Source organism: Pleurotus ostreatus (assembly GCF_014466165.1).
Source record: "Pleurotus ostreatus strain PC9 chromosome Unknown scaffold_5, whole genome shotgun sequence".
Classification (NCBI taxonomy): Eukaryota; Fungi; Basidiomycota; class Agaricomycetes; order Agaricales; family Pleurotaceae; genus Pleurotus; species Pleurotus ostreatus.
This window is the reverse complement of record NW_023503160.1, coordinates 134,667-159,557: the sequence shown is the minus strand read 5'-3', so window position 1 is coordinate 159,557 and position 24,891 is coordinate 134,667. Positions and strand designations below refer to the sequence as shown.

Below are 24,891 nucleotides of genomic sequence, written 5' to 3'. Positions count from 1 at the left end.
TTCTCGTTTGGGCGATCAGGGTAGCGCAGGATTTTGGCCTTCCACCGGCCACTCCTCTCAGGAATGTCATCAAGAGTTTTGTGAATTTGTCGAACGTTCTTGAAGGACAAACCCAGCTTTTCCACCACCCCAGGTATCTTCAGCAGCCTGTCAAAAGCAGCGTGCCCAGGGTCCTCCTTCACAAACCACTTGGCAATTTGCCAATCCAGCTCAGATGCAAAGGGAAGATAGGGATTTGGTGTATCACCATCGACAGAAGTCATGTCAACGTCGCCCTCTGAATCGACGGTGTGACCGAAAGCGGCGGCCCACTTGGCATGGAGCTTTTTGTCTGTGGCAATGACGAATGCTGAATCGGGATGAGGTATGCTGTGCCTGGAGTCTGCGCTGTCATCCAGAGTCAGGTTCGTCTTTCTGGGACTGGAAAAAGTGGGTGGGATTGTGGAAGAACAACCAGGCCCTGCTGCTGGACCTTGGTCGACACCGAGTAAGGAGAATGGCTCCGGTGGGATACCAGGCAGAAGATGGAAAAGTTCTTCCTCATCAAACTCATCCAGCGCTTCGTCAGGTTCATAATCATCCTCCTCCAGCTCAGGATCATCCTCAACAAGGATCTGAGGCACAGAGATCATACTGTAGTCGTCAGCGCTAGCTGGATCGTACATCTTCCCTTTCCCCTTCTCTTCTTGGCGGTTCTCTTGTAGCTTTTGCTCTGTAAGCCACCACTGACAATTAGCTGCCTGGGCCAAGTGCGAGGCAGTGCCGCCAGAGGATTTAAAGTTCTATATTCACTATTTAATCTGTTGACCCGCACGTAACAGCAGGATTGACATACTTTGTGGCATGCAGGGCAATACATTGGATACCTGGTCATGATGTCGACATCCACGTCCAACATTTGCCCTGGGTCTTTTGAGGAAACCTTTGGCATTACACTTCACACCTCAAGGTTTCTTCATCAAAGGGCTGAATATAAGAGTGAAATCGACTGAACTCACCAGGATATGATCGTAAAGGTGACAGCTAAGCGTCCTGTAGTCTCTCCAAGAATGCTGGCGTTGAATGTGGTAAGTGCTCTCAAGTAGACGTGTCCGTGTTTTGGCAGTTGAAGTACAGCAACAAGGGATCAAAGATCTTTAACGACGAATCTGATTGGCAGATACCTAAATAAACTGTGAAGGAACCAAAAAAAAGTCTCTATGGTGTGGGACACCTAAACACCGCCAATTTGGGACAACAGAAATGGAGGCATGATTTGGGCCCCGATTGATTGATCCTTTAGCCAAATGATAGTGTTTTATAAGTAGTCTAACTTGTCTAGAGCGATTGTCAAGTACGTCAAAAATGAGTGAGTTATTTCCTTTGGCTGTGGGTGATTTTGCGCGGTCACGTGTATGAGTATATATGGTAATTCAGGGTCCACTGATAACCAGATATGGTAATTACTGATAATCAAAACGATAAGATAAGATATAATGTATCAATCTTCCCTCTGAGAAACACGGCGATGTGACTTATACTTTGTTGAACTGAACCTGCGAACTTCGATTTGAGCCTCTTTCGCTCCCATCCCTTGATGATATGCATTCATCCAACAGTGCATGTGGTGCTCCCATTTCCGGATAGTTTCAACTTTCACCGATTGAAGAGCCTTGGGCATATTTTCTTTCAAGGTCTCGAAGGTGTAATCACAGTGTTCGGCGAGGTACCGCTTGACAGCGCCCCAGAAGAACTCAATAAAATTGAGTTCACAATGAAACTTGGGCAGGAAAATGCAGCAGTGGCCTGCTGCCTCGATGACTTCTTGAACCAAGGACCGTTGAGATTTGAAATCGGGCTGCAAATCAAGAATACGTTTAGCGCAGCAATTGGTTGTCTTACAGCTGTCCTTGCATTGCATACGCAGTCCATCCTTCCATAACCCCCGCTCAATCAGGACTTGTTTCATTCCTTTTGGCTCGTTTGGATGTTCTGGGTGATCAGCGGGAAAGACCATTGCCTGAATAACCTTTTGGTTATCCTTGAGATACCATCCATCACGAAGTCGAGCTTGTTTGCCACCCGGTCGGAGGTTCATTCGACTTGTTAATAAGGCATCGGTGGCGTATGCCAAATGTCCTTGTGAGTTGTCCACGATGATGAGAGCCTTATAGCCGGCACCATGATACTTCTCGAACGTCGGTATAATCTTCTCCTTGAGCTGAAACAGGATCAGAGCATATCCAAACCTGGTCAATTCCCACAACGCACCTGCTTAACAAACAATTCACCTGTCCAATATCCATCATAATTCTTTCCATATTCCAACGTCTGGCTGGCTTCCGGTAGCCAACCATATGTGGAACAAATAACATCGCTCTGATGCAGACCTCTGCCTACCCCTTTCTTCCTTAGTGGTTGTTCACCCTCGAAAATCCAGCTTTGAGCTTTCCCATTATTGGCTTGAGCCGTCATCTCGTCGTGTGCAAGAGTTACCAATCGGGTTTCGACGAAGTTTCCTTGCGAACTTGGCATCTCTCTATGAACATCATCAACCGCAAACTTGACCAAGCGCCGCTTATACTCTGCCATCTGTGGAAGGAACTCGTTTTGGCGATAGTCGACAACATCAGGTCGCTCGTGTCCATCATACAGAGTCCCTTCTTATGGGCAGTGTATTGGAATCCCTCGGATCGCAGCCAACGACGTGCCGTACGGATTGAGACCCCTTTCTTTCCTGCTCGCACATTAATCCTCGGGAATAATTCCAGCTCCAGATACTTCTTCAGACCTTGCGGCATCTCTTCATCAACAACCTGTCGCAGGTACTTGTCTGCCACCGCTGGTACCATCCTATTTTGGCTGAATTCTGCCAACTTTGAAGGGTTTATGGCCCATTTCTCTGACCGCACGTATGAGCAAAGCTCTGCACATATTGCAGGGTCTGACAACAGTGAGAACGACTTCTTGTGGCATCCTCGATCTGAAGTGGGTACTTCTCGCTTCTCAACCCATCGCTTTGCCCATGTTCGCACCATTCTCCCTCCATATTTTGCAGCGAACCCATGGCTCTCAGCTGCTCGTGCTCCTGCCTCCATCTTGCCACGCCCAGCATTGATGACCATGTGCAAGAAGCTTCGCACCGCCCTCATCTGATATGCTTGAAGACCCGTCTGCCCAGCATGGAACACCGATTTCTTCGACCGAAGGTATTTATCAATATCAGAAAATGCTTTTGCAAGTTCCTTCTTCCTGGTTTCTTTTTGTTTTGCCTTGACTACACGCGCAGGGACCTCGAGACGACGGCGCTTCAGTGGGGGAGCACCAGTACTTCCCGAAGATCCAACGGTAGCGGTATTCACAGCTTCATCGTCGCCATCGTTGTCGCTTTCCATGCTTGCACGAATAGAGTCATCAGAAAGATACCCCAGAAACAGCTCACTGTCATCATGCTGAGCAACTGCCCCAGCGCAAGGGACCTGAGGCGGGAGGGGGAGTGACTCAGCTGAGCTGTCATTGCTTTGAGTGCGAGGGTTTACAGAATTCAAACCGACAAATGAACGAAGCATGTTGGCACCGGGGCTGGGGTATATTGGTGAGCATCATTTCCTCTCATTGGCATTGTGATGCTCACGTCTTCCGCAACTCCTCGTCTATCTTTGCTTTCTCGCGAGCCTTCTGCGCGCGATGCTGCTGGGTGCGCTTTGACTGTCCGTTATATCCCAGGCCCCGATTCTTCTCAGCCTTTGCCCACACAGCAACGTTACCAGCAGACTCCATAATGATTGCCAATGGCTCCGGAAGACCGAGCTTTTTCCTCTCGGCCTCGATGGATTCCACCAAATCCTCTCCATCAAGCTCTGAAAGCTCCTCCTCGGAGTCGGATTTGCTGCTGGGTGAAAACTCGAAATCGGAATCACTGTCTGATTCGCAATACTCGTGGTTCACGGTTCCATCCCAATCGCAAACGTCGCTTTCATCGGAAATATCCTTGATTCTTTTTTTACCAGCTCGCGCTCGGGCTGCTGCTGCGAATTTTGAGTTCTTCTTGCGTCCCATTTTTGTACTGAAGAGTAGTGGAATTTAAAATGAGTTTCTGCGTACTAGTTAACTACACTGCAATATGTCTTTATTGAATTTGATTCGCATTTTACACTCCTTTTATGGCCTGTAACCCCCTGACTTCAACTATATCCTCCGTAAGTTGCCGCTCAACGAGCAATTTTGCGCTTGTCCCAAATTGGCGGTGTTTAGGTGTCCCGCACCATACATGTACTTGGCATATGAAGAGAAATCACGGAGAACGCGCGGAGCGAATATCCAGTCGTTCTCTCCCTTTGGAAGATCCATCCATAATTTCAATCGAACGTGGTCAAGGGACGAGAAAGTGGGAGAGAGCCGGTCACGGCTGGGAACACGAGAGTTGTTGATCGAACTGCCGTAGACCATGTGCTCAGCGAATTTAATCACATATAGCCCGCAGTCATCATCATTTTGCTGATATGGGAACTAAAGTGTTACACGCCATCAGGAGGTTTCACGATGGGAACAGAGAAAGGCTTTACCTCCGCTGTAACATTTCTGTTTCTTTCGTCTCTTGAAAACGGGTATTTAACGGTCCACATATCCGGGTTGGAAATCGGATCCTCCGGGGCCAGATCAAATTTATCGATGAGCATTTGAAGCCACAAAGAAACAGCCTAGTAACAGGAAGTCTGGATTGAGAGAAGAAGCAGAAAAAGAGGCAAAAATACCTGAATATGCGCGTCATAATAAGATTCCCTCTTACGCTTATTGCTGGTGACTTTGTTCGATCTACTGTCCAGAATTTCAATAAACTGATCACCTAGATGGCAATGGAGAAGAATCCAGTGGTGTCCGTCGTGATTGACAGGTAACAGTATCTTTTTGATTTTTTGGAGGACATCTCTGTTGAAAATCTTGAAAGATGTCTCCTTAGCCGTTGCTAAGGAATGATAAGCGATGGACTTACGGTCTTCAACCCAAACAAATTACGCTCAGTCTTTGAGTCGACATCAGAGGCTTTCAATTGCTGGATACGTGGCATGAGCATCACTGAGCAAACCAGGATGTCCTCATGATCTCCTCTGAGAATGGCGTCAGAACAGTAAGGATTACCTGGACAACGTCTATAATCACTAGGGGCACCAGGGAATTCAATTGAGAAGATCCTACCCAGACCGTAGTTCAATACATCATCGCTGAGCCATGCCCCGGATTTGAGCTTAGCAACTTGAGCACTGGTCAAGAAGCCATGCTTGTAATCGTTAGTTGTCATGTCGATGAGCTGTAAAAGAAAATGAGTGCTAAGGGGGGAAAGGAGCGTGGCGGCCAACACTACAAGGTTCAGGGTTCCTGATAAATTAGGCGACGGCTTGGAGAGCCAGGATTGTACACTGTTCAGCAGACTTGTCAGTCCAACAAGAATCTTGCTGCGAGTATCCACAGTGTCTTTGATGGTGCTAGTGACTTCTAGGAGGCGGTCCTTAGGTATGTGCAGGACAAGAGACTGGAAATGGGCGTAGAAATCAGCACTTGCCACATAGGCATTTTCAAGAGCAATCATAGTACTGCTGATTCGTTCTAGATGCCGAAGAAAAGTCTGCCCGCGAGCTGGGGTGGAAGGGCGTAGAAGTCTCTCTGCCTGTTCCAATTGCGTCGCTAAAAGGCTCTTAACATGAAAGGCATTCGACCATTGATCTATGCGATGAAGAAGCAGATCTGCCTGAGAAGCAGCAAACTCCAGGAGGATACTGGTGGACTCGACTTCCACGGACACCCGAGTCAAGGTGGACAAGGGAGCTGGGGATGGAGACGTGGAGGGGTGGTGATCAGTAGAATGACCATTCCCTACAGGAACAAGAACAGGCGACCGAACGACAGGCGATGTAGACGGAGGAATAGGCGACAGAGAAGGAACCAAGGAAGAATTGATGCCATGAGGATCGCCAATAATAGCTGCGGCCGTTGGGCAAATACGTGTGGGATGTGGGGAAGACGGGGCTGGTAAGGTGACGAAATCGAGACATCCCATGGCCGAAGTATCAGCCATTCCGGTCTCCCGAGGCTTCCTAAAGGGTGCGGACGTCTGGGAGAAAGAACCGAAGACAAGGATTCAAAGACCAACTCATTCCGCTTGCGCTTCTTCCCATACTGGGTTTTCCAGTATTGTTTTCTCTCCTCAGGACTAACGATGTTTACACTTGAGTTTCCAATTAAATATGGAAGATTCAATCGACGCACCCCAACGTATCCATCTTTTTCTTGTGTCGAAGGGTTGATTTTGCCGGAGGCGCGTTGGAAAGCCTTGTGCCCTTGGTATTAAGGGTGTAGCTTGTGGCGGGGCTATCCGTCTTCCACCCAATCAACATAGAATCCATGTTGTGAGCCGGGAGGTATATCTGAGCAGCCGCGGGTGAAGGGAGGTTGGGATCCTGAGAAGGAAAGCTTAGCCTGCTGAGTGAACCAAATTAGGAAGGCTTGACCCAAGCTTTCCCTTTTCAGACAGCCATGCGGAGCGCGGGACCCCGCGGCCAGCATCTGCCTTTCCAGAGCACCAACCCTCTTCCCCCACCCCTCGCCTTCGCCCTTCTTCCCCTCCTCCTTCGTCCTTCGAGCTGCGCAGACCGCCTTTGCACACCAGTGCTTGCCCTCGTTCCTTGCTGCAGGAAGAATGTGAGATACGAATGGTGAGTTGGTCTAGACGACACAGAATAACGGGCTTCGCGAAGAGCTTAACCTCTAGCCTGGTCTATATCAGCCACATCTGCGCACTCTTCACCTGCACAAGGTGTCTTCGCTATGCGCGATGCCCTCTGCGCCCAGCGGACAGCCTTATCTCGTCCCACACGACCTCGTCGCTGCCTGCACAAGGCCTTACCCGGCCTCACCTTGTCCACCCTCGCCCTTTGCTTTTGTGCGCGGCCTCGTCTCAACCCGCAACGCCCTCTGTGCTTGCCCTTGGCCCCGCCGCCTCCCTCCATCGCCCGAGCCGTATCTCGCCCAACAACGACCTCGGCGCCATGCATACAGTGTTACATTGAGCCCTGAAGACACCCTCAACGTATTCCGCAGCTTCCCGCAGGAGAAATGAATGGTGAGTTCGGCCAGATACCTCAGAATATGGGCCCTACTGAGGAGTATAACCCCCAACCAGCTCCGGAATGTGTGCACGTCCTCTACCCCGAGGAGGACCCTACCAACTCCAGGATTGCCCTCCGCCCTTACCCACGGCCTCCTCTTGTCCCACCTTCGCCCTCTGCTCTCGCGCACGGCCTTATCTCGCCCCGCAACGACCTGACAACGACCCCGACCCCGGGCCTTATCCCGCCCCACAATGACCCGACAATGACCCCGCTGCCTGCGCAAGGCCTCCCCTTGTCCCACCATCACCCTCTGCGCCCTAAGTACCGCCCTTTCTCGGCCAACAATGTGCTCCCTATCAGTCGTCTATCCGTATCTTAGTTCCATATCTTAGTCTCAATGTTACCCATTGGTTAGATCGCCGCTTGTCAATCTAATTCTTGTTGTATAAGTGAGAGGCTTTGGCTTCTCAGATCTTGCAAGGAAGTGAGGCTGGTACAGTAAGATGTACACGGTTTAGTTGCTGGACCTCGCAAATGGCATGCTCTGGGCGTGGACTCCGGGCTGACTTGGCTTCCCTCACGCTTCACTTTCGACTTTCAGCTTCTTGTTCAACGATCCCTGCTGCTCTCAACACAATGGAAGCAGCCCATTCTCACCATTGCATCACCATTGAGGAACGTATTCGGCGTTCCAACTTTCATGTGCAGGATGCGCTCTTAGGTGCACTCATGGAGTTTGTGCCCAAGGACACATTCCGGGCCCTTTCCATGGACAAAGTCATTCGAGTTCATCACTGGCCTCGCCGCTACGACAATGCTTTTGTTTTCACATCAATCCGCCAAGTACGCCGTATTTCCTTGTTCTCTTTTTCCTTTTTAACCATTCTTTCAGGTCAGGTCCTTTCTGCTTGCTGCGGAAGCCTTCCACACTGCCTGGGGTCGTCTGGCCACTCCCTTCAAGGCGGTGTACTGCTTGGAACTGGATCCAATATTTCTTCTTCCTCAGCTCCTCCGCATGTCAGCGACAAGAATACAGGCCATCCTGCAGTACCTCCACCTTGAAGAGCTCAATGCCAGAGTCTCTGTTCAATGGGAGGCAGATGTGAAGTGCGAAGCAGGGGATGAAAGGGACCACGTAGACTACCTCATACCTCTTCTCCGTCTGAGAGGTTCTTTTCAGTCACTCAGACACCTACGAATAAAAGTGGATGCGTATGAAAATCCCGAAGAGGAACCATTGGTATGTTTTGTTCAGTGGACTTCCTTTGTCTCTTATGATTGGTCTGATTCATGTAACGCAGGACCGCATCTGGCTGGACGAAGACTGCCAGTGGCTCCTGGGCTGCAGGGATACTTTCCCTGCCCTAGAAGTCTTCTCCTTCCAGACGCCTTATTTCATATTGGACGACTCTCGAGAACCATTTGAAGGCAACCACAACGACGACCCTCAGAAGATCCACGCCCTGTGGAAACACTGGGCTCCATTCTTGCCAGATCTGGCGAAGACTTACATTCACTTTGCCTACGCAGAAGTCTGCAATCGCTTCGGCACGTTCTCCGCAGGCAACCAATTTCTTCTGACACACGATCAAAACGAGCACGAGTCTTCAAAGATAACCATGGTTGAGGGGCCTGAGGACGCTGATTGTGATCCATTCATCAATTACAATGGCGAAGGATTTCACGTCGAGCAGAGGCCCGCCGCCACAATTAATCCTATATACCTTCTCATCCGTCCCTTTGACTTCGCCTAGCACTCTACTGTAGACCATGAAATATCACAATGAATAACATGATGAATAACATTTCCAGGAACCCCCCAATCAATAGATATCTGAGCTTCTCTCGAGGTATAACGCTTCTTGTGCACATGAAGAACTCTGCCTTATTGTTTCCTAAGGAAAGTACCCCAGAACATTTTGTCAGGATGCCATAGAAGCACTTCATAAGCGTCGACGTTTGCCCCAAGCCAGCAAAATCAGTTGACCCACCAAAGCGGGCTGAAAGAAGCGTGAGAACAGGCCTGCCTGTACTTAAGTTGTGCTCCTTCCTCTTCATTCGTCCCCTCATCAAGCCCCTTTCCCGATGCCTACCCACACAGACAGCGCGCAGACCCAAAGCCGTCTAGGCGGCTACACTCGCACAGAACTCAGCGGGGTAACTTCTGTATCCTCTGACTTTAGGGCTCCCAGCCAGGCGCATACAGCTCCGGCTGCGTTGCACGACCCCGTTCCCGCTCCCACCGTCACTCATATCGATTACCCCTCCACTCAGTCTCAGTCCCAGGCAGCTCCTGCTGCTGGCCAAGGCGCAACCGAGACCGAGTTCGCGGATGAGATTCCCGCCGATGACGGCGATGAGCCGCCGCCCGCATCACAGGGTCACCCTTTTGCCAACTTCTACACTCGAGGCGCCAGGCGCACCTACACCAGTAAGCCACATCTCTCCACATCAACCATAGTACTCACCTACAGTTAGATCCGCTGACTCTGCAAATGAGTCAGCTCATTCAATCCACGCAGGCGACCCACGATCTTCTTCGACACACGACTCAGCAGCTCGACATCCACATGGCTGAACTTTTTGAAGCTAGATACGAGCAAGAGAGGATTCACCGTGCGGAGCTCCGCGCCATCAGGGAGTCCGTCGCCACCATCCCTGGCGCCCTCATCGAAAACCTGTCAACAGTATGCCTGCAATTCTCCTTATGTGATCATCGGGCGTACTAACCGTCTATTCAGTTGACCGCTGGATATCTGGCCCAAATGGAACTGATGCTGACCCGCGTCATGTCCAACGCCGTGTCCACAGGCATTGCCATTGGCATGGGTGCTAAACCACCCTCGACGTCTTTCGCGCCCGGTTTTGAATCCAGACATGACGCCAGGGATGAGCGGCAGGCCAGCCAAGGTGAGTACATAGATAACATCCTCGTGCTGAAGTACTCATTTCTATCAGGCCCCTCCAGGAGGAGCTGAAGGCTGGCTCCCATTGCCGTATCCTGCTGCCGGTCGTCTCGTCTTGCGTTCTCTTGTCTCGTCTCGCGTCCTCATGTATGTTGTCAGTCGTGTTCCGTAAATGTGTAGATAGTGTCCATAGCTTTGTACTCTGCACATACCATAGTTTCTTTCACCGACCGCCCTAACGTCACCCTAAGCACTGGATATACGACATACGCAAGAACCGACGTACGCAAGAACTTATTCTCATGTACCGAAACGATGAAGCTGCTTGAAAGAACTTCTTTGGCCCACTAATGCTCGAAACACTCGTTTGAACGCTTGTTCAACTGTCAAATACACACTGCGGCAAATCACTCCCCATCCTAGTAAACCCACCTTCGATTACAGCAGTCGAGGAGACTCGCATTCCATTCCGTTATCAGCCTCACAACCGGCGCTCTCAGTGCTACTGAACGAACACAGTAATCAATCGCTCTTTGCCTCGCTCTTGAATTTCTCCAATTTCTGTCGAAATGAAGAGAGATCCGCATTCCATTCTGTTATCAGCCTTACTAAGGGTGCTCTCACCGCTAGATAATGTACGCGCCGACCTAGAGCAGTCGAATTGAAGCATTTCATACCTTGATTCATTCATATTCGATCTTGGTATCAAAGGTACGCCGTAACAAACCAATTTTTGCCCACCTCGCAGTCTCATTTTCAATTAGGGTGGTTGACCCTTCCGTCGCTTCGCCCTTGGGCTCGATAAACGTTGCAACAGCATCCTTTCCCCCTTCTCTTTTGACCCTCCAACATCGCAGCAATAAGACGTCAACCATACCGGCTACGGCTGCGTGTGCAGCGTAGCAATGTGCCCATGAGGTACTTAGTCGGATGTCTGCTGTGTGCCATAGACGGCCGTCGCGGCCATCTGGAGCCTCGAGGAGAAGCTGCACACTCAAGCACGTTTGGTGAGGCAATTGGGGCTATGTGTCACCTAGGGCGCCGTCGCTCCCTCACGCGACCCCAACCATGTTGCACCTCTTGGGGGCATGCTACAGAGACCTTGCAATTACCGCGGTTTTGGCATAACAAATGTTCCTTCACCCTTTACATGCCAGTCTATTCTAGTCATAAACCAGGCGAGCGAGCGCAGGGAGGAAATTAACGGCAGGTGCCAAGCCCTTGTGAGCGACTGCGTGAAGGCATTAAATAGCCACTGTCCGTCACCCTCCTTTCATTCCCTACCATCAACTACCTCCCTGATGTCTGGCACTCTTTTTGACGAAGCCCAGGTTATATTCCTCGCAAATCCGAGCGCCTCCAACGTTCACGGTCGTCCAGATCGGGGCTCGACCTGGTTAGCGGTATCATCAGGAGATGGCGAAAGTTGTGTCACAATTCGGCGCGAACACGGTGCAACCTTCACCGTGATCATGCTGTATAAAGAGGAGGTGAGTAACCAATGACCCGTACTCAACTCATCTTCTAACTACCCCACTAGGCCTTTGCTACCCTTGAACACGTCCAAAGTGTTGAGGCTGACATCGACATTATCTTTTATGATGTTGGAGATTACTGCAGTGTATACGACCTTGTGGAGGGGACCGTAATTGCCCTCGCCTCCAGCGGTCGATCCAAATCTTGGCCAGGTATGAAAGGATCATTTACTTTGTCCTCATGCTAACACACTCCTTCTTTAAGTCACCAAGGGAAGGATGGTAGCGGTGGGCGACCACACTCTTAAGGTATACACTGAAGGCCCCAACCCGCCACCGAAGGAGTTAGCATCGCTCGAAATACAGGTGAGTCACTTGATATTGTGTGTGTTTCTTACTGACATCAGTTCAGCAACTCCGTGACACAATTGACGATGCCTTGAATACTTTGCAAGATGAGGGATCTACCCTGCGCGGACGTCGTCAGGCAAAGATCGTTGCGGAGATCACTTTAGCCAACTTCATTACATTGATTTTCAGATTTTTCGCCTCCAAGTAGTGCTATTTTCGTTTACATTCCCTAATACATCGGACACTCAACGCTAACTCGGGAGGACTGGAGTATGCGCCTCCGGCACGAAAGCTGGCGCTATGTTTCCCTTTTATAGTAGGCTTCTAACCGCTGACCTTTCCATAATGGGCAGGAATCTCATTTACCCCACGTGAGTCCGAACCGCGGGACTCCGCGCTTCTCTCATCCTTTCCAGTCGACATGCTGTGCCTGCCGCTCGAGGAGCATGAGGTTTCTGAGCTTCTGGCGTTCCTACAAAGATCTCCCAGCCAATACACTTCCCTTCCACTAATTCGGCAACGACTCAGCGCGCTGTCGGACCCAGCAGAACACGAACACGCGACGGAGCAAGGGCGCGCGACCGACAATCCACTCGCTGTCGAGCCTGTTGAGCATGGGGTGGGAGCACCACAGACTTCGGTTTCGGCTCCCTGGCCAACACCGTCGCCTAGTCCTGAAGCCCAGGAGGTATGTCTTTTGGCCCCGCACCTCCAGTTCCGTCAGGTTTGAAATCTCCGGCAGAGATTAGTTTCCCCTGCGAGCGTCGGCACGGAAAGTTCCTATGGGTTCAATTTCCCCTCAGATTCTCTGAGCCCTGCTCTATCAACGCCTAACCGCAAGCGAGCACAGACCTTGGTGGCTAGCCAGGAACCCTCATCGTCGTCGGACCCAGGTCGTCCTCCCAAGCGGGCTAACGCCGCATGCAATAGGAACAGCAACACTAACTGGGCTCCCACTGCCGTCGCTGGAGTCCGTCTGTCGCAAAATGCTCTGAACGTCTTTAACAACATCATTACCGCAGCTGAAGAGCTTAGACCCCTGGATGCATCAAATTGGGGCTTTCGGATTGCAGGCTATCTATTGGACTATTCTGGTTCTCAATCGGCCTCGGCCTCAGATCGCCTTTCTACTCTGGACGGGCTAGTTGTCAACATTCACAAGATTGAGGGTAACAGTCAAGGGGCTAGCGTGGTGCGCATGCTTAGATTGATCCAGCTGGCTGGATACGTCGACGTGTATGTATTATTTCCTTTCTTTTGAGAAACCCATACCTGAGCAAGACGTAGATTGCGGGAAGGAACTACATCTAGGGCCCCTTCCTCCGTAGCCGACATAGCCCGGATTTCTTGCCAAAGTCCAAGTATTTCACACCTGGGCATCGTTGCACGAACTTTCCAGGATTGGGTGTCCTTCGGCAGGAAATATGCCTCTTTGGCAGCGGCTAGTGGGTCTTAACCTTTCCTAACTCTAGTGGTCGTTGATACGATCGGAGATACAGGCTCCCTATACATCCTTTGGGTGATCGCGTCAAAGCAACTCGTCACTGCCACTCAGACTCTCCCTATGCAGGAAATCAATTGCCTTAGTAATTTGCTACGAAACCCAAGTCAAGGTGTGTTCGTGTGTCCTCTTCGCATCCAAGGAGCTCAATGATTACAGAAAGCAAATACGGAAAGTCGGTGAGAGGGACAATCATTCCAGCAATGTCTAGCTTGCGAAAATCTCACCCTCTTCGCCTCACCAACGTCTTCGGGCCAGAGTTTTTGCAAGCAGGCGAAACGGATTTGGACTTCACTGACCTGATGGCCACGGAGAAGGTTCTTGACGCATTGAAATCGAAGTACGTTCATGTTTTCCTGTAGTTCATTGAGGCTTTTGTTGACGTTAGAACTTCAGCGACTTCGCGCCTCTCCCCAGATGCAGAGATGCATGGCTACCATTTCTCTCTAAGTTGGACGCACTCCTTGAGGTCGATCTTTACTCTGTCACGGCCAGATCACTAGGCGGCCAAGGATGCTCTCCCCCACCTTCAGCATTCTACGAGGCCCAGGTAAAAGTTTTCCAGGCGGTGGCTCGTCTGCCAGCAGCCCATACCTGTGACATCATTGAGGTCGATTTCGATGCCACCGCCAACAAAGTCCAGTTAAACTCCGACCGTTGCAAAAGAGTTGCTAATACAGTCAAACAAAGGTCGAAGGCATCCAGGGCTCTTTTGGTACGTAGCCTGACTGATCTGCGAAAGAAGGTATGATTCTTTGGCATTACCAGACAACCAGGAAACATGCCTTACTCGTTTCACCTTTCAGCTCTCTAGCTTTTACAGCATGGGTAAAAAGGTTCATGACAACGAGTATCTATACCTGTCTTTCAAAGACATCCAGCCAGAGTAAGATCATCATGCTTTATTTCCTTATTCATTACGCTTACCTTATTTACATCCTAGCAACAAACCCCTGCTAATTCGTTCTAAAAGTCCTGATTGCAAGGGAAATCTTGTTCTTCTGCGCGGCACTTTATCAGAGGGCCTCAAGAAGAACCTCCTCACAAAGTTGATGGGCATATTTGGCGACCTCAGCAACCGAATCCAACCTATCAACAGGGGAGAGAAAGAACTAAAAGTCCCTTTCCTTGGTCTCCACTTTGACTGGTACAATCGTTACAGCACCAATGTACGTAGGTTTAATACCTCTCTGAATAATTTACTGGCTAAGTGTTTGTTTTACAGGGAGACGATGCACCTGACGATATTCACCCAGCTGAGCTTAGCAAGCAGGGTCTCAAAAGGCGATCGACATTCTCCCTGTTTGTGCCGCGACCGTCGGAAGAAATGAAGAGGTTTCCAAAGGCGTACGAGGCACTCAAGGACAACTTTGCCCTGGCTTTTGAGGAAATAAGAGATATAGTACCTTCCCTTCCACAATTTGCTGAATGCCCCAAGTCTGACGCCCTAATTTTCATAGCTGCAAACCTTGGTACCCAAGGAATACAACATAGAGAAGATCTTTGCAGAGTTTCTACCGGGCGATGAAGTCTCCCCTGTATTTCCCTTCAGTGGTGTCGTGGTCAATCTCAACGTTCAAACTATTGAGCACCGTGATGGCATGGACACTCTGATGTGTCTTGTTCTTGCTATAGGAAGCTTCAGGGATGGAGACATATGTCTACGGGAGGCTGGCTTGCGATTGCAGCTCAGGAATGGGGACTGGCTTGTCTTTGACTCGAAAAACATAACTCATTTTAACATGCCTTATGTAGGTGAGAGGGCGTCTTTTGTCCTGCACTCAGACAAAGCTGGAGAAAGCTGGATTAAGAACCGTAACGGTTGGATTAACAACTCTAGTTTCATGTAGATACATAGTACTTATTTTTGAAGTAATAGATTTCAAGAGAGCGGACAAACTTTAAATTCACCGATATTTTCAACAATATTCAGGGAGACTTTTCCTTACGTCTTTGGCATACCGTACCTCTTTTCAACGTTGACCTCTCTCTCCTTCCTCCATCCATCTTCCACCTCACCGCCCACTATGGCCAGAGTGACAAGGTCTAACACAGCTGCTGTCTCTTCACCACCCCCGACAAAGAAGGCGAAGAAGGGCAAAGGCAAGGCTGAGGCCCAGGATGAGGATGTGGATGACTCGGGCGTAAAGTCCAAGGCCAAGATGAAAGCACAGGCTACCGCCGCAAAGGTCAAGGCTAAGAAAGCTAAAAAGGCAGAGCAAGAAGCCAAAAGCAGTGGTACGTGCATCATGCTCAGGCAGTCTTAGCTCATGCTTTCTTGATGGCAGAAATCCAAAAGCGGAATGCAGATGTCTTATCCCGAGAGAACTCACAGGAGACGGGCCAGACTAGTCTCGGAAAGCGTTCCATATCATCAGCACCTGACAGAGTGTTGCCCAAGAAGCGGAAAACAGAGGAGGGTGTCCCTAACGCTGACGAGATAGATGGTCTTCAAGATGATGAGGCTAGTGCTAGCGATACTGCTGGTGATGGTCTTGCGGCCAGATGGAGGGGCTTGGCTCCCAAGAATGCGGCTAAGACCATATATTCTGAAGACGGTGACAATCAATGAACTGGTTCTCCCTTGATTGCTAAATCATGGCCTTTTGAGCAGATGAACCACCTGTGGAATTCAAGTCTAAGAAGCCTGAGGAGGACGAGGACGAGGACGAGGACGAGGACGAGGACGAGGAGGACGTGGACGTGGACGAGCCATCCGACAAGACCAGTGGCTCAGGCAGTAGCAGTTCCATGGAGGACGAGGAGTCAGATCTTGATGTCAAATCCAAGAGGCGTAAGTCGAAGAAGAGCCAAGTTGAGGAGGACTATGACATAGAGGTTGTTTCACTGCTTTGCGTGCTAACCAAGCTAATGACTCTTCAACCAGATGTTCCCGTTGAAGAAGAAACCTCACAAGAGAAGCGCCCAGGTCACTTCCCTTTCTCTTTCACTAGAGATGAAGCTAACCAACATTTGGCAGACTGTAGCAGAGGATGGCGACGATGAGCTAGTTGGTCGCAGACGGGTTCTAAAGAGGAAGCGTGGTACAGGCCGTCGGAAGGGACGTCGTGGTCCTAAAATCAACATTGAAGACTTCAAACCTTATCCTGAAGCACGACACATTGCAATCAAGGCTAGGGAAGCCATGCAATGTCACATCTGTCTTCAAGAAGCCTTCCCACGCAACATCAATAACTTCATCTGGGACCTAGTACGTAGTACATGTGATTCTCCCAATGAGATCAAGTACCTCGACGGTCTGGAAGAGGCTGAGCTGGATGACGGCGATGATGATGAAGATATCAAAGCCATGTTGATTACCTATGTAAGTTCAATGTTGTCTCTCTCCCTTCAGAAACCTTCCAGCTTATCTTTCCCTCTTCACCGTCCCTCTGATGCTTAGATCAGCTACGTGGGACCATTGATGAGGAATGCCGTGAAGGATCGTGCCACCTTGTTGGCGCCTGGGAACTATCGGTTTCTTGGCCCAGGTTCAGACGCATCCAGCATTAAATCAAAGGTAGCCTTTCTGTTGGAAAAGGGTCACCTTCATTACGCTGAAGTGAACGCTCTGGTGAGTTTGTTTCTTATTCTCACTTGGATATGAGAATCACAACTTTCATTTAGAAGCGAAGCTTTGACGCTCAAGCTCCTTTTGGCAACAGTGCCATAGCTGATGTTATTCGAAGGGTATTCTTTGACGGCTCAGGCAGTCTGACAACCCAGATGGCCTTTGGCAAAATGCTGCAGCTTAAGGCCATACCGAAGGCTCTGCTCGCCTTGGTAATCGCAGCTGTGAGTTCCCTTCCCGACCTCGTCTCTTTAGTACTACGTATACTGATTATTTTTTGTTCAAGCTTCATCATGCAGTTAACGAATATCGTGATGGATACCGTACGGAGGTCAAATTCAAGACAAACATTGTCAGGCCTATGTGAGTAATATAGTACTCTGGTTATCTGTTCTGATTTGACTGAGGGTGATTGCAGTTACGAGCATTATATGGCCAGGCTTAATTATGTCGAGCAGAAGTCGCCAAACTGGTTCAAGAAGTTTCAAGAGTCTTTATGGCGTGATATAATGTTTGTCCATCTTTCGTCCATCCCTTCATTTCAAATGACCTTTGCATATCAGGAATATTTCCAAGCCAGGATTCTTGCATGCTCATGACTACGGTGAAGATCCAGCGGACGATTTTGATGAGGTGGATTTTGACGCCCTAGAGGCAGGCCCTGGCCGGTCAACCTCCAAGTCTAGTACTGCATCATGTACTTCATCTGTGCCTGCCTCTGCCGCTACCTCGTCTACACCTGCCCCTGTCTCTGCTTCTGGACTAGCTTCACAAACACTCTCCAGAAGTCCAACTCCAGTCCCTAGTGCATCGTAGATATCACTTCATTTCTGTTCCTTCCAGCATACATACATACTATACCTACCTTACTATACAAAGTCATCTAATACCCATTCTGCCCTGCTCCAGTATGCAAATGCCAACACCAATTTGGTGGTGATTTTATGAAATCAATGTGAATTATTTCTGTATTGCTCTAATACTACTCTTTGGTATACTTCCAAGCTTCAACATCTTCAACCTCTTGCATACAGGATATGATCTCTGGTGACTAAAGGCAGATTTTGATTTGGACTAAGTTCTTCACATGTCTTGCAATGGATTTCTATGTTGAATGATGGCTATGAAATCTTTTGATAGGTTGGACAGGTTTGATTGCTTTGAGGGCTTCGGTGGCTTTCAAGGATTTGAAAGGTTTTGGGTCTTTCCAATCTTTCAAGGATTTGAGAGGTTTTGGGTCTTTCCAATCTTTGGGTCTTTTGTAGGTGACAAACGACGTCAAACAAACCATACATTAGGATTAGCTCAGGGAAAGAGTCAACATTTATGTTCTGATTGCTTTAACATTTCGATATCCAGTTGAACCTTTGTTTGAAATCTTAGTTGGCTTGCAGAGGTTTAATGGCTCCTGTCAGCTTATTTATGCTCTGGGCAGCTTCTGTCGGGCTTCAAAGCCCAGGGGGTTTTTCCTGATGTAGCCGTCCAGATGATATCAAACGGCTGGCGCATGTACGACAGGCGGTTACGCTCACAGGTCTTGGCTCGCCACGCTTCCAGCAGATGGTGAACAACTCACGCCGCGCATACTCGATGTTCAGTCGTTATACGCCAAATGCAAAGCTGCTTCCCTGTCCGGAGTTTCTGGGCAAGGAGGGCGGGAATCAACAAGAAGACTCCGAGCACCTCACTATAATGGCTAGCAACAGGTTCTTCACACCCGCAAAGCAATCAACCGGTCTCGAGGTCGTTGACATCAATGCCGAGATCGATCCCCGTGGGATCCTCTCAAAGGTGGACCACACCAAATTCCTGCACACCGAGGACAACACCGTCGAGTATTATATCATAGCCAACGAAGAAAATGGGACAAGGCAAGCACTCATATGCATTGACGACCTGAAGCCTAACGCCCCCCAGGTACATTCCCACTACTCCAATCATATTCCAGATCGGAGACATAGTTGAAATTCAAGCATCGATGACGTGTATCCCGAACAAGGGAAATTTTACGGTGAAGTTGCTCCTACGGAGCATCATGTTGCTAGACGGCGAACTAACTACGGTACGTCAACATCATCTGAAGTATAATCTTCGCGCTGATGTGACGGCCCTAGGACGCCACCACTGCGAGGACATTGGCTCCCGCCCCCACCATCGTACCAGCGGTAAAACGTTTGAAAAGATGTAACCCATACGCCGGAAGCTCTGGTACAGGTAAAGTTGGGTTACAGCCTTACGCAAGAATTGATGCCCAGTCCGAGGGGACAAATGAGGGAAGGGGGGGACACGCCGATGGCTTTCAGGAAGGACAGAGCGGTGCATTGGGGGACACATTCATGGACGAACAAGCATGAGCATTAACATAGACGTAGAGGATAAGGGTGTATACAGCTATTAGCTAATGATTGTCGTAGGCTACCAAAAGTGATTCAATCAGCCCCCAAGGTAGTGTCGGACGTGCTCTAAGGAAAAGGACGGGTGAGCGAGTTTGCAAAAGGTTTTCAAAGGGCAACACACCGAGAGCAAACCCGAGGACAGCATACCGGATAGCAACCGACGACGCAGCTTCGTCGATGCGAGACTTCAATAGGTAACATCTAAGCACAAAAGGGAATGGCAGAGGAGCATGGACTTGGACTCACGAGTACGTGACGACGAGTTTGCGAGACGACAGTACGAGCTTGCGTCGAGTCAAGGGAATTGAGGCGCCATCCGAGATGGTATTCAGCTCGGCGGCGAACAACATCATCGTTCAGCATGCTACAATAGAGACCCATGACTGAGGGAAGGGATGGATGCGGGACGGGATACATACCAGAGGGTGCCAGCAGCGTACGCCTCCACCAAGATGTGAGTTGTCGTACACTGGATGCTACGGAGCTGATGGTGGTCGAGAGTAACGGCGGCGGTGTCACCTCTAAACATTTTTCAAGAGCGGTTGTGGAGTCAAACGGAGGACCTTGAGAGAATGTGGAACAAAGACCAGTTGCTTCTTATCCGGTATGGAGCACTCCGCGAGGTCTGAGGGAGAATACAGCGGCATACAGAAGGGCGCGACACGATCCAACAGGGACGAGTGAATGGGTGGGACGACCGTACAGAGGAAGACGACGACGAGCAAGAAAGAAAGGCTATTAGGCGTGGCGAGAAGCATGGGGGAGAATGAGGGCCTGATCGAGATCAGTTCAGATCCCGATGAGCCGGCTACCGGGTATTGTGATACCCACCCTCTTTTGTAAGCGCCCGCGCACTCCGCCTAATGAAAAACGGATCCTTACATTTCACTTCGTTACATTCCAGGACCCGTAACCACTTCGGAAGTATAATTGCGATGTCATGCGACTGTCCACCGGCGCTTATCCCCTTGCTCGACGGTCTGTCTCTTTGAAGTTACTTTTATCACAAGTCCTCGATTCATCCCTCGCGTACAGATCACTTCTTCGCCATATCTGTACCAGGATAATATGACTTGGATCATCTCCACTGTTCACCCACTATTAGCTCACTGTCTGCGACTCTGCTCCGAACCCGAATCATCAACACAGGCCAACGAACGAGAAAAATAGCGTATATTGACCGCTCACTTTACGAGGCGATGATGCTTCGTGGAGGCGTGAAGACATACAGCCGTTCTAATGTAGCGCGTCGTTGTCAGCGTCGAGCGCAGCCGTTACGGAATTAACGGTTAAGCGAATGTTTCATGAGCACAATGACCAATGGGAGAATGGAGGGAAGGAGGGAAAGGATAGAACTGAGTTGGGGCAATGGAGACCGACCTGGTACGTAAGCGGAAACCCTATTCCCGTACCTTCTCCCCTTCTCAACGCCGCGCTCCTTTCCAACCTCCATCATCTCGACGACGAAGCTACGGCCAGGCTGCCTGCTCGCTCGCTCTGTTGCCTACAATGCCAACACCGGCATGGATATGCTTCGAGACGGAGCTTCTTCATGGACGAATCCAGAACGCCGTCGCCGTTGCGGCAGGTCATGAGTAACGGGCTTTCTACAACGTTTCAACGAGACTGACCGTAACGTCAATATTGACGCCAATGGAGGGCTTTTGCAGCAGAGTCGAACTACTCAAGGTCCCCGCTCTCAATTTGAATCTGACAATAATTGACAAACTTTCCCGGCGGATGAATGTCACAGAAGACGCTCGCCGTTCCCATTGGAGGCACGTTCGTCTGGCGTGGTGCGAGCATTACTTATAACTGCCTTCTTTCATCAGGAACTCACACATCGTGATTCTTACAATCATATGCACGGAGTGCCGATTCCTGCGCCGAACTCAGTGCACTTTGAGAATGTCGAAGTTCTTTAAATATCAGTTCTTAATATACGCCCGGCGCAGCCAATGTTGCACGGGCATCCTTGCTTCTCCAGTCTGTGGGATAGGGCTGCCTCTGTCTAACGCTTGCCGGCACACTTGCAATCCTCGTGTTCACCCCGCCCCCGAGTCGAATTCCTTGCCGCTGAAGGCGTATCCCATGCTCTCATGGGATCCCTGGTTGGAGTCAATACACCCACAGTGGCGATTTCGGAAGCTTCTTGCTTCGGCGTGTTGCCGCAACTCGCACAACCTTGCCGTACTACTATTGATCCTTTCGCAAGAATAGTGCGAGGTCGAGTTAGTACAAGTATACATACGCCCAAGCTAACCTGGAATGACTGGGTAACTTCACATCGTCGCCCTCCTACTTGTTTCCTGCTCTAGTCCCGGCGTCGACCAGGCCTAACGTCTCCTGCAGAGATCCAGTTGCCCGAAATTGACGATAACGACGGGATGGCATCAGGTGACGAAACGATAGCGAGGAGAACATCCACTGCGGTGGTGGAGGGAGAGGAGAGAGAAGTACAGCCGCAGCCACAGAGGCAGACGGGAAACCCAGCACTGATGTTGTCGAGGGAAGACATCAGATTGTTGAGCCTTACAGGTGTAAGCCTTGGTCGCCTCAGTCGTTCCTTATCCCGTACTAATCCCTTTCTCGATCCTTACCCAGACCGGCAACTTCATGGACGGTTCGTCGTCTTCGTTTCACCACTCTGAAAGCTAGCTCGTGCTCAGTCCCCTCCTTCTAGCATACGATTATTTTGTAATCAATGTAGGCTCTTCTATCCTGCACCTCGCTCTATTGCCCTGATGGGCTACTTAAACGTGGATGCTTAGCCCATATCTACAATGCTTCAATACGAGCTATTCGCCGGGGATTCACTCCCTCCCAAACTTGAAGGATTCCTGAAGTCGGGCGCGTTGATAGGGAGTGCCATTGGGCAACTGCTTTTCGGTGTGTACAACCCCATCCTTCCTAATCTTTCACGCAAATATAACTGGCTAATCTGACGTTAGGCTATCTTGGGGATGCGTTTGGAAGGAAAGCGATATGTTCGCATCCGAGTTCTTCCTTTTCCATCGTGTCTGACCTTGTTATGCCAATCGGATATAGATGGCAAGGAACTTTTGACGGTCATTTTTGGGACTATACTGTGCCTTTCAACGCCGACTGGTGAGCCGATTCCCCTTATCCTGTTCCAAACCCCTCGTCGTGACTCGATATCCGTACGCCAACAGGGATTCTCAGCCCATCCAACTCCCTCATTTACCTCGCATCGTTCCGTATCATCGTTGGCATTGGTATCGGCGGCGATATTCCCATGTCCTCGAGCATCACCGCCGATCGCACCGAGCCCTGGAAGCGCGGGACTGTCTTGGCGTATATTGTTTCGATGCAAGGATGGGGCAGCCTCGTTGGAAGTCTTGTCACCATCGTCGTCCTCGCGGCTTACAAACATGCCATCCATGATAACGGCGAAATCAACAAACTAGATGCAGGTGAGGGTCGAGTTCAATTATACGTGAAGCGGTATTGATAGACCATTGTCATCGACGGTGTTTGTTTAGTGTGGAGGATCACGATGGGCCTCTCGCTCGTCCCTGCGTTTGCGACCGTTTATCAACGGCTTACCCTCCCTGAGCCACCTCTCCACTCTGCCGCTCGCCGTAGATGCTTTGATAGAGTTGATTTATCGTTGAATGGTACCAGCGCTACCAGGGAACTTCAGAGCGAGGCCGAAGAAAAGCTACAAACCGATATCAACGTTTCGAGTGAGTCCTCTCTGACTACTCACTAGATATATATATTAATGTTTCGCTACAGTGGCAGATGTACCGAAACCGGCGCACATACGAGGTATGTTGCTACGTTGCACTCTCAGTACGGATCTGTGATACGACTCAATATACGTCCAGAATTCTTGGAATATCTGTCGGAGGGGGGCCACTGGAAGCATCTCGTTGGGACGTGTCTCTGCTGGTTCCTCACCAACATTGCGTGCGCCACACCCTCTCCCTGATGCATCTCTACTTACAGGTTGCTTTCGCCCCAGGTTTTACGGCGTGAACCTCAACCAAAACTTCGTTCTTGAGCAAATTGGATTCCAAGGCACCACTGGAACGCCCTGGCAGAAGCTTTTCAAGATAGCCACCGGCAGCTTGATCATTACGGTGCTAGGTTTCATTCCAGGTACGTACATGTTCCCTTTAATGGTACTGTATTGACATTCGGTTTGAAGGATATTACTTCACCATCTTCACGGTCCACAGACTTGGGCGAAAGTGGATCCAAGTCCAAGGTGCACTCATGACGGCTCTATTTAGTTGAGTAATAATTTGAACGAGGATCGTCCTTATGGCGGTTCCGGTGGGATTCTGACTGTTTATATTGTGTAGCGGCAATATTGGCGGCCAAGTTCCATTCGCTGGGCACGGTCGCGTTCATCGTGTGCTTCTCATTCTTACAGGTCAGCCCTTTCAAAGTATCACTTATCTAAACCAAATTCACCACGACGGTCGTCACATCCAGTTCTTCTTCAACTTCGGAACAAATATGTGCGTCTGCTTTGCGTTCCTTTTTGGGTGCTTCTGATTGTTTCATTAGGACGTCCTATGTACGTTTAGAACACATTCATGCCCTTCATTCACCCCAATCTTACGCCGTCTTGCAACCAGATCATCCCAGCAGAATTGTTCCCCTCGCGGTATAGAGCTTCCGCTCAGGGCCTCTCTGCCGCCTCCGGTCGATGCGGCGCCATTTTCTCATCGTTGTTCTTCAACCAGCTCAGCAAGAGTGTAGGTACTCCTGTCATTCTATGGAGTACGTGCCGTCTTTCCTATCGATCTCCGTCAACCACCGGCTGATTCATGGGTGTTCGTATGGTGGTTAGTCTTCTTTGCGGTGTCGCTTCTTGCAGTTGGTCAGTATTGTTCAGTCGTCCCGTAGTGACGTCGGCTGAATCTTGAGCACACTGCTTGCTTTTGACTTCCGTTTGCAGTTGTTACTCTGATCTTTCTGCCCGAGACAAAGGACCGTGACGCAGATGCCGTTTTCGAAAAGGAGATGCAAGCAAAAGCTGGATACGTTGGGTCTTCAAGAGCCGGAAGTAGAACCTCTGCATCTTGATAATTTCGAGCAACTGGCTTTCAGACTTCGGCTTCGATACAGGGTTGTTCGGTTTTATGCAAAGGTATTTACGGATCAGTATTCATACTCCTAACGAGTTCATCCCCTCGTTTAAGATGCCTATAGCGTTCCACGAAGTAGCAAACATAAACAACATAGATGAACATACATTTCCAAGCGCCGAACATCCCCGAGTCCTGGTTCATTTAGCAACATCCACGCAACTACCAGTCAAAGAAGACTTACCAGGCCACCCAATTCAGCAGCGAGTGGGACTTAGCAAAGTTTATGGGCCTCCATCAGCACGCTATCTCCACATAGGATCCATAATTTCCCATGCGTGAGACACAGAATTCGAGAACCGCAAAGAAGCTTTCATTGGGACTTCGAGGACCTCTGTCCAAAGCCTTTGAATAGTTTTCGCCCCCACGGATGCCGGGGCCCATGAGCCTGCATCGTATGATCCACTCACTAGCGTCGATGTGTCACCACCATCAAGAAGTAGTCGATGGCAGGCCCATGATATATATGTTACTCAAGGACGG

General features: G+C 49.8%; 4 protein-coding genes across 4 annotated transcripts; 3 read left to right on the top strand and 1 right to left on the bottom strand.

The window, feature by feature from the left end:
* Positions 1 to 15,345: 15,345 nt before the first annotated feature.
* On the top strand, positions 15,346 to 17,705 carry PC9H_007026 (uncharacterized protein; the record flags this gene model as incomplete). Its single annotated transcript, XM_036776562.1, has 9 exons — positions 15,346 to 15,556; positions 15,607 to 15,876; positions 15,933 to 16,156; positions 16,206 to 16,643; positions 16,722 to 16,892; positions 16,946 to 17,113; positions 17,176 to 17,252; positions 17,308 to 17,400; positions 17,453 to 17,705. 9 exons carry the CDS (start codon positions 15,346 to 15,348, stop codon positions 17,703 to 17,705), a joined length of 1,905 nt encoding a protein of 634 aa, XP_036630182.1.
* A 774-nt stretch (positions 17,706 to 18,479) lies between these two features.
* Positions 18,480 to 19,243, top strand: PC9H_007025 (uncharacterized protein; the record flags this gene model as incomplete). The annotated part of the gene is made up of 3 exons (XM_036776561.1): positions 18,480 to 18,806; positions 18,838 to 18,951; positions 19,004 to 19,243. 3 exons carry the CDS (start codon positions 18,480 to 18,482, stop codon positions 19,241 to 19,243), a joined length of 681 nt encoding a protein of 226 aa, XP_036630181.1.
* A 44-nt stretch (positions 19,244 to 19,287) lies between these two features.
* Positions 19,288 to 19,814, bottom strand: PC9H_007024 (uncharacterized protein; the record flags this gene model as incomplete). The annotated part of the gene is made up of 3 exons (XM_036776560.1): positions 19,288 to 19,470; positions 19,532 to 19,649; positions 19,705 to 19,814. 3 exons carry the CDS (start codon positions 19,812 to 19,814, stop codon positions 19,288 to 19,290), a joined length of 411 nt encoding a protein of 136 aa, XP_036630180.1.
* A 2,254-nt stretch (positions 19,815 to 22,068) lies between these two features.
* On the top strand, positions 22,069 to 24,346 carry PC9H_007023 (uncharacterized protein; the record flags this gene model as incomplete). Its single annotated transcript, XM_036776559.1, has 15 exons — positions 22,069 to 22,174; positions 22,237 to 22,272; positions 22,334 to 22,393; positions 22,459 to 22,719; positions 22,789 to 22,992; positions 23,045 to 23,077; positions 23,137 to 23,218; positions 23,274 to 23,410; positions 23,460 to 23,543; positions 23,617 to 23,687; positions 23,750 to 23,775; positions 23,825 to 23,834; positions 23,896 to 24,040; positions 24,111 to 24,140; positions 24,219 to 24,346. 15 exons carry the CDS (start codon positions 22,069 to 22,071, stop codon positions 24,344 to 24,346), a joined length of 1,413 nt encoding a protein of 470 aa, XP_036630179.1.
* Positions 24,347 to 24,891: the final 545 nt, after the last annotated feature.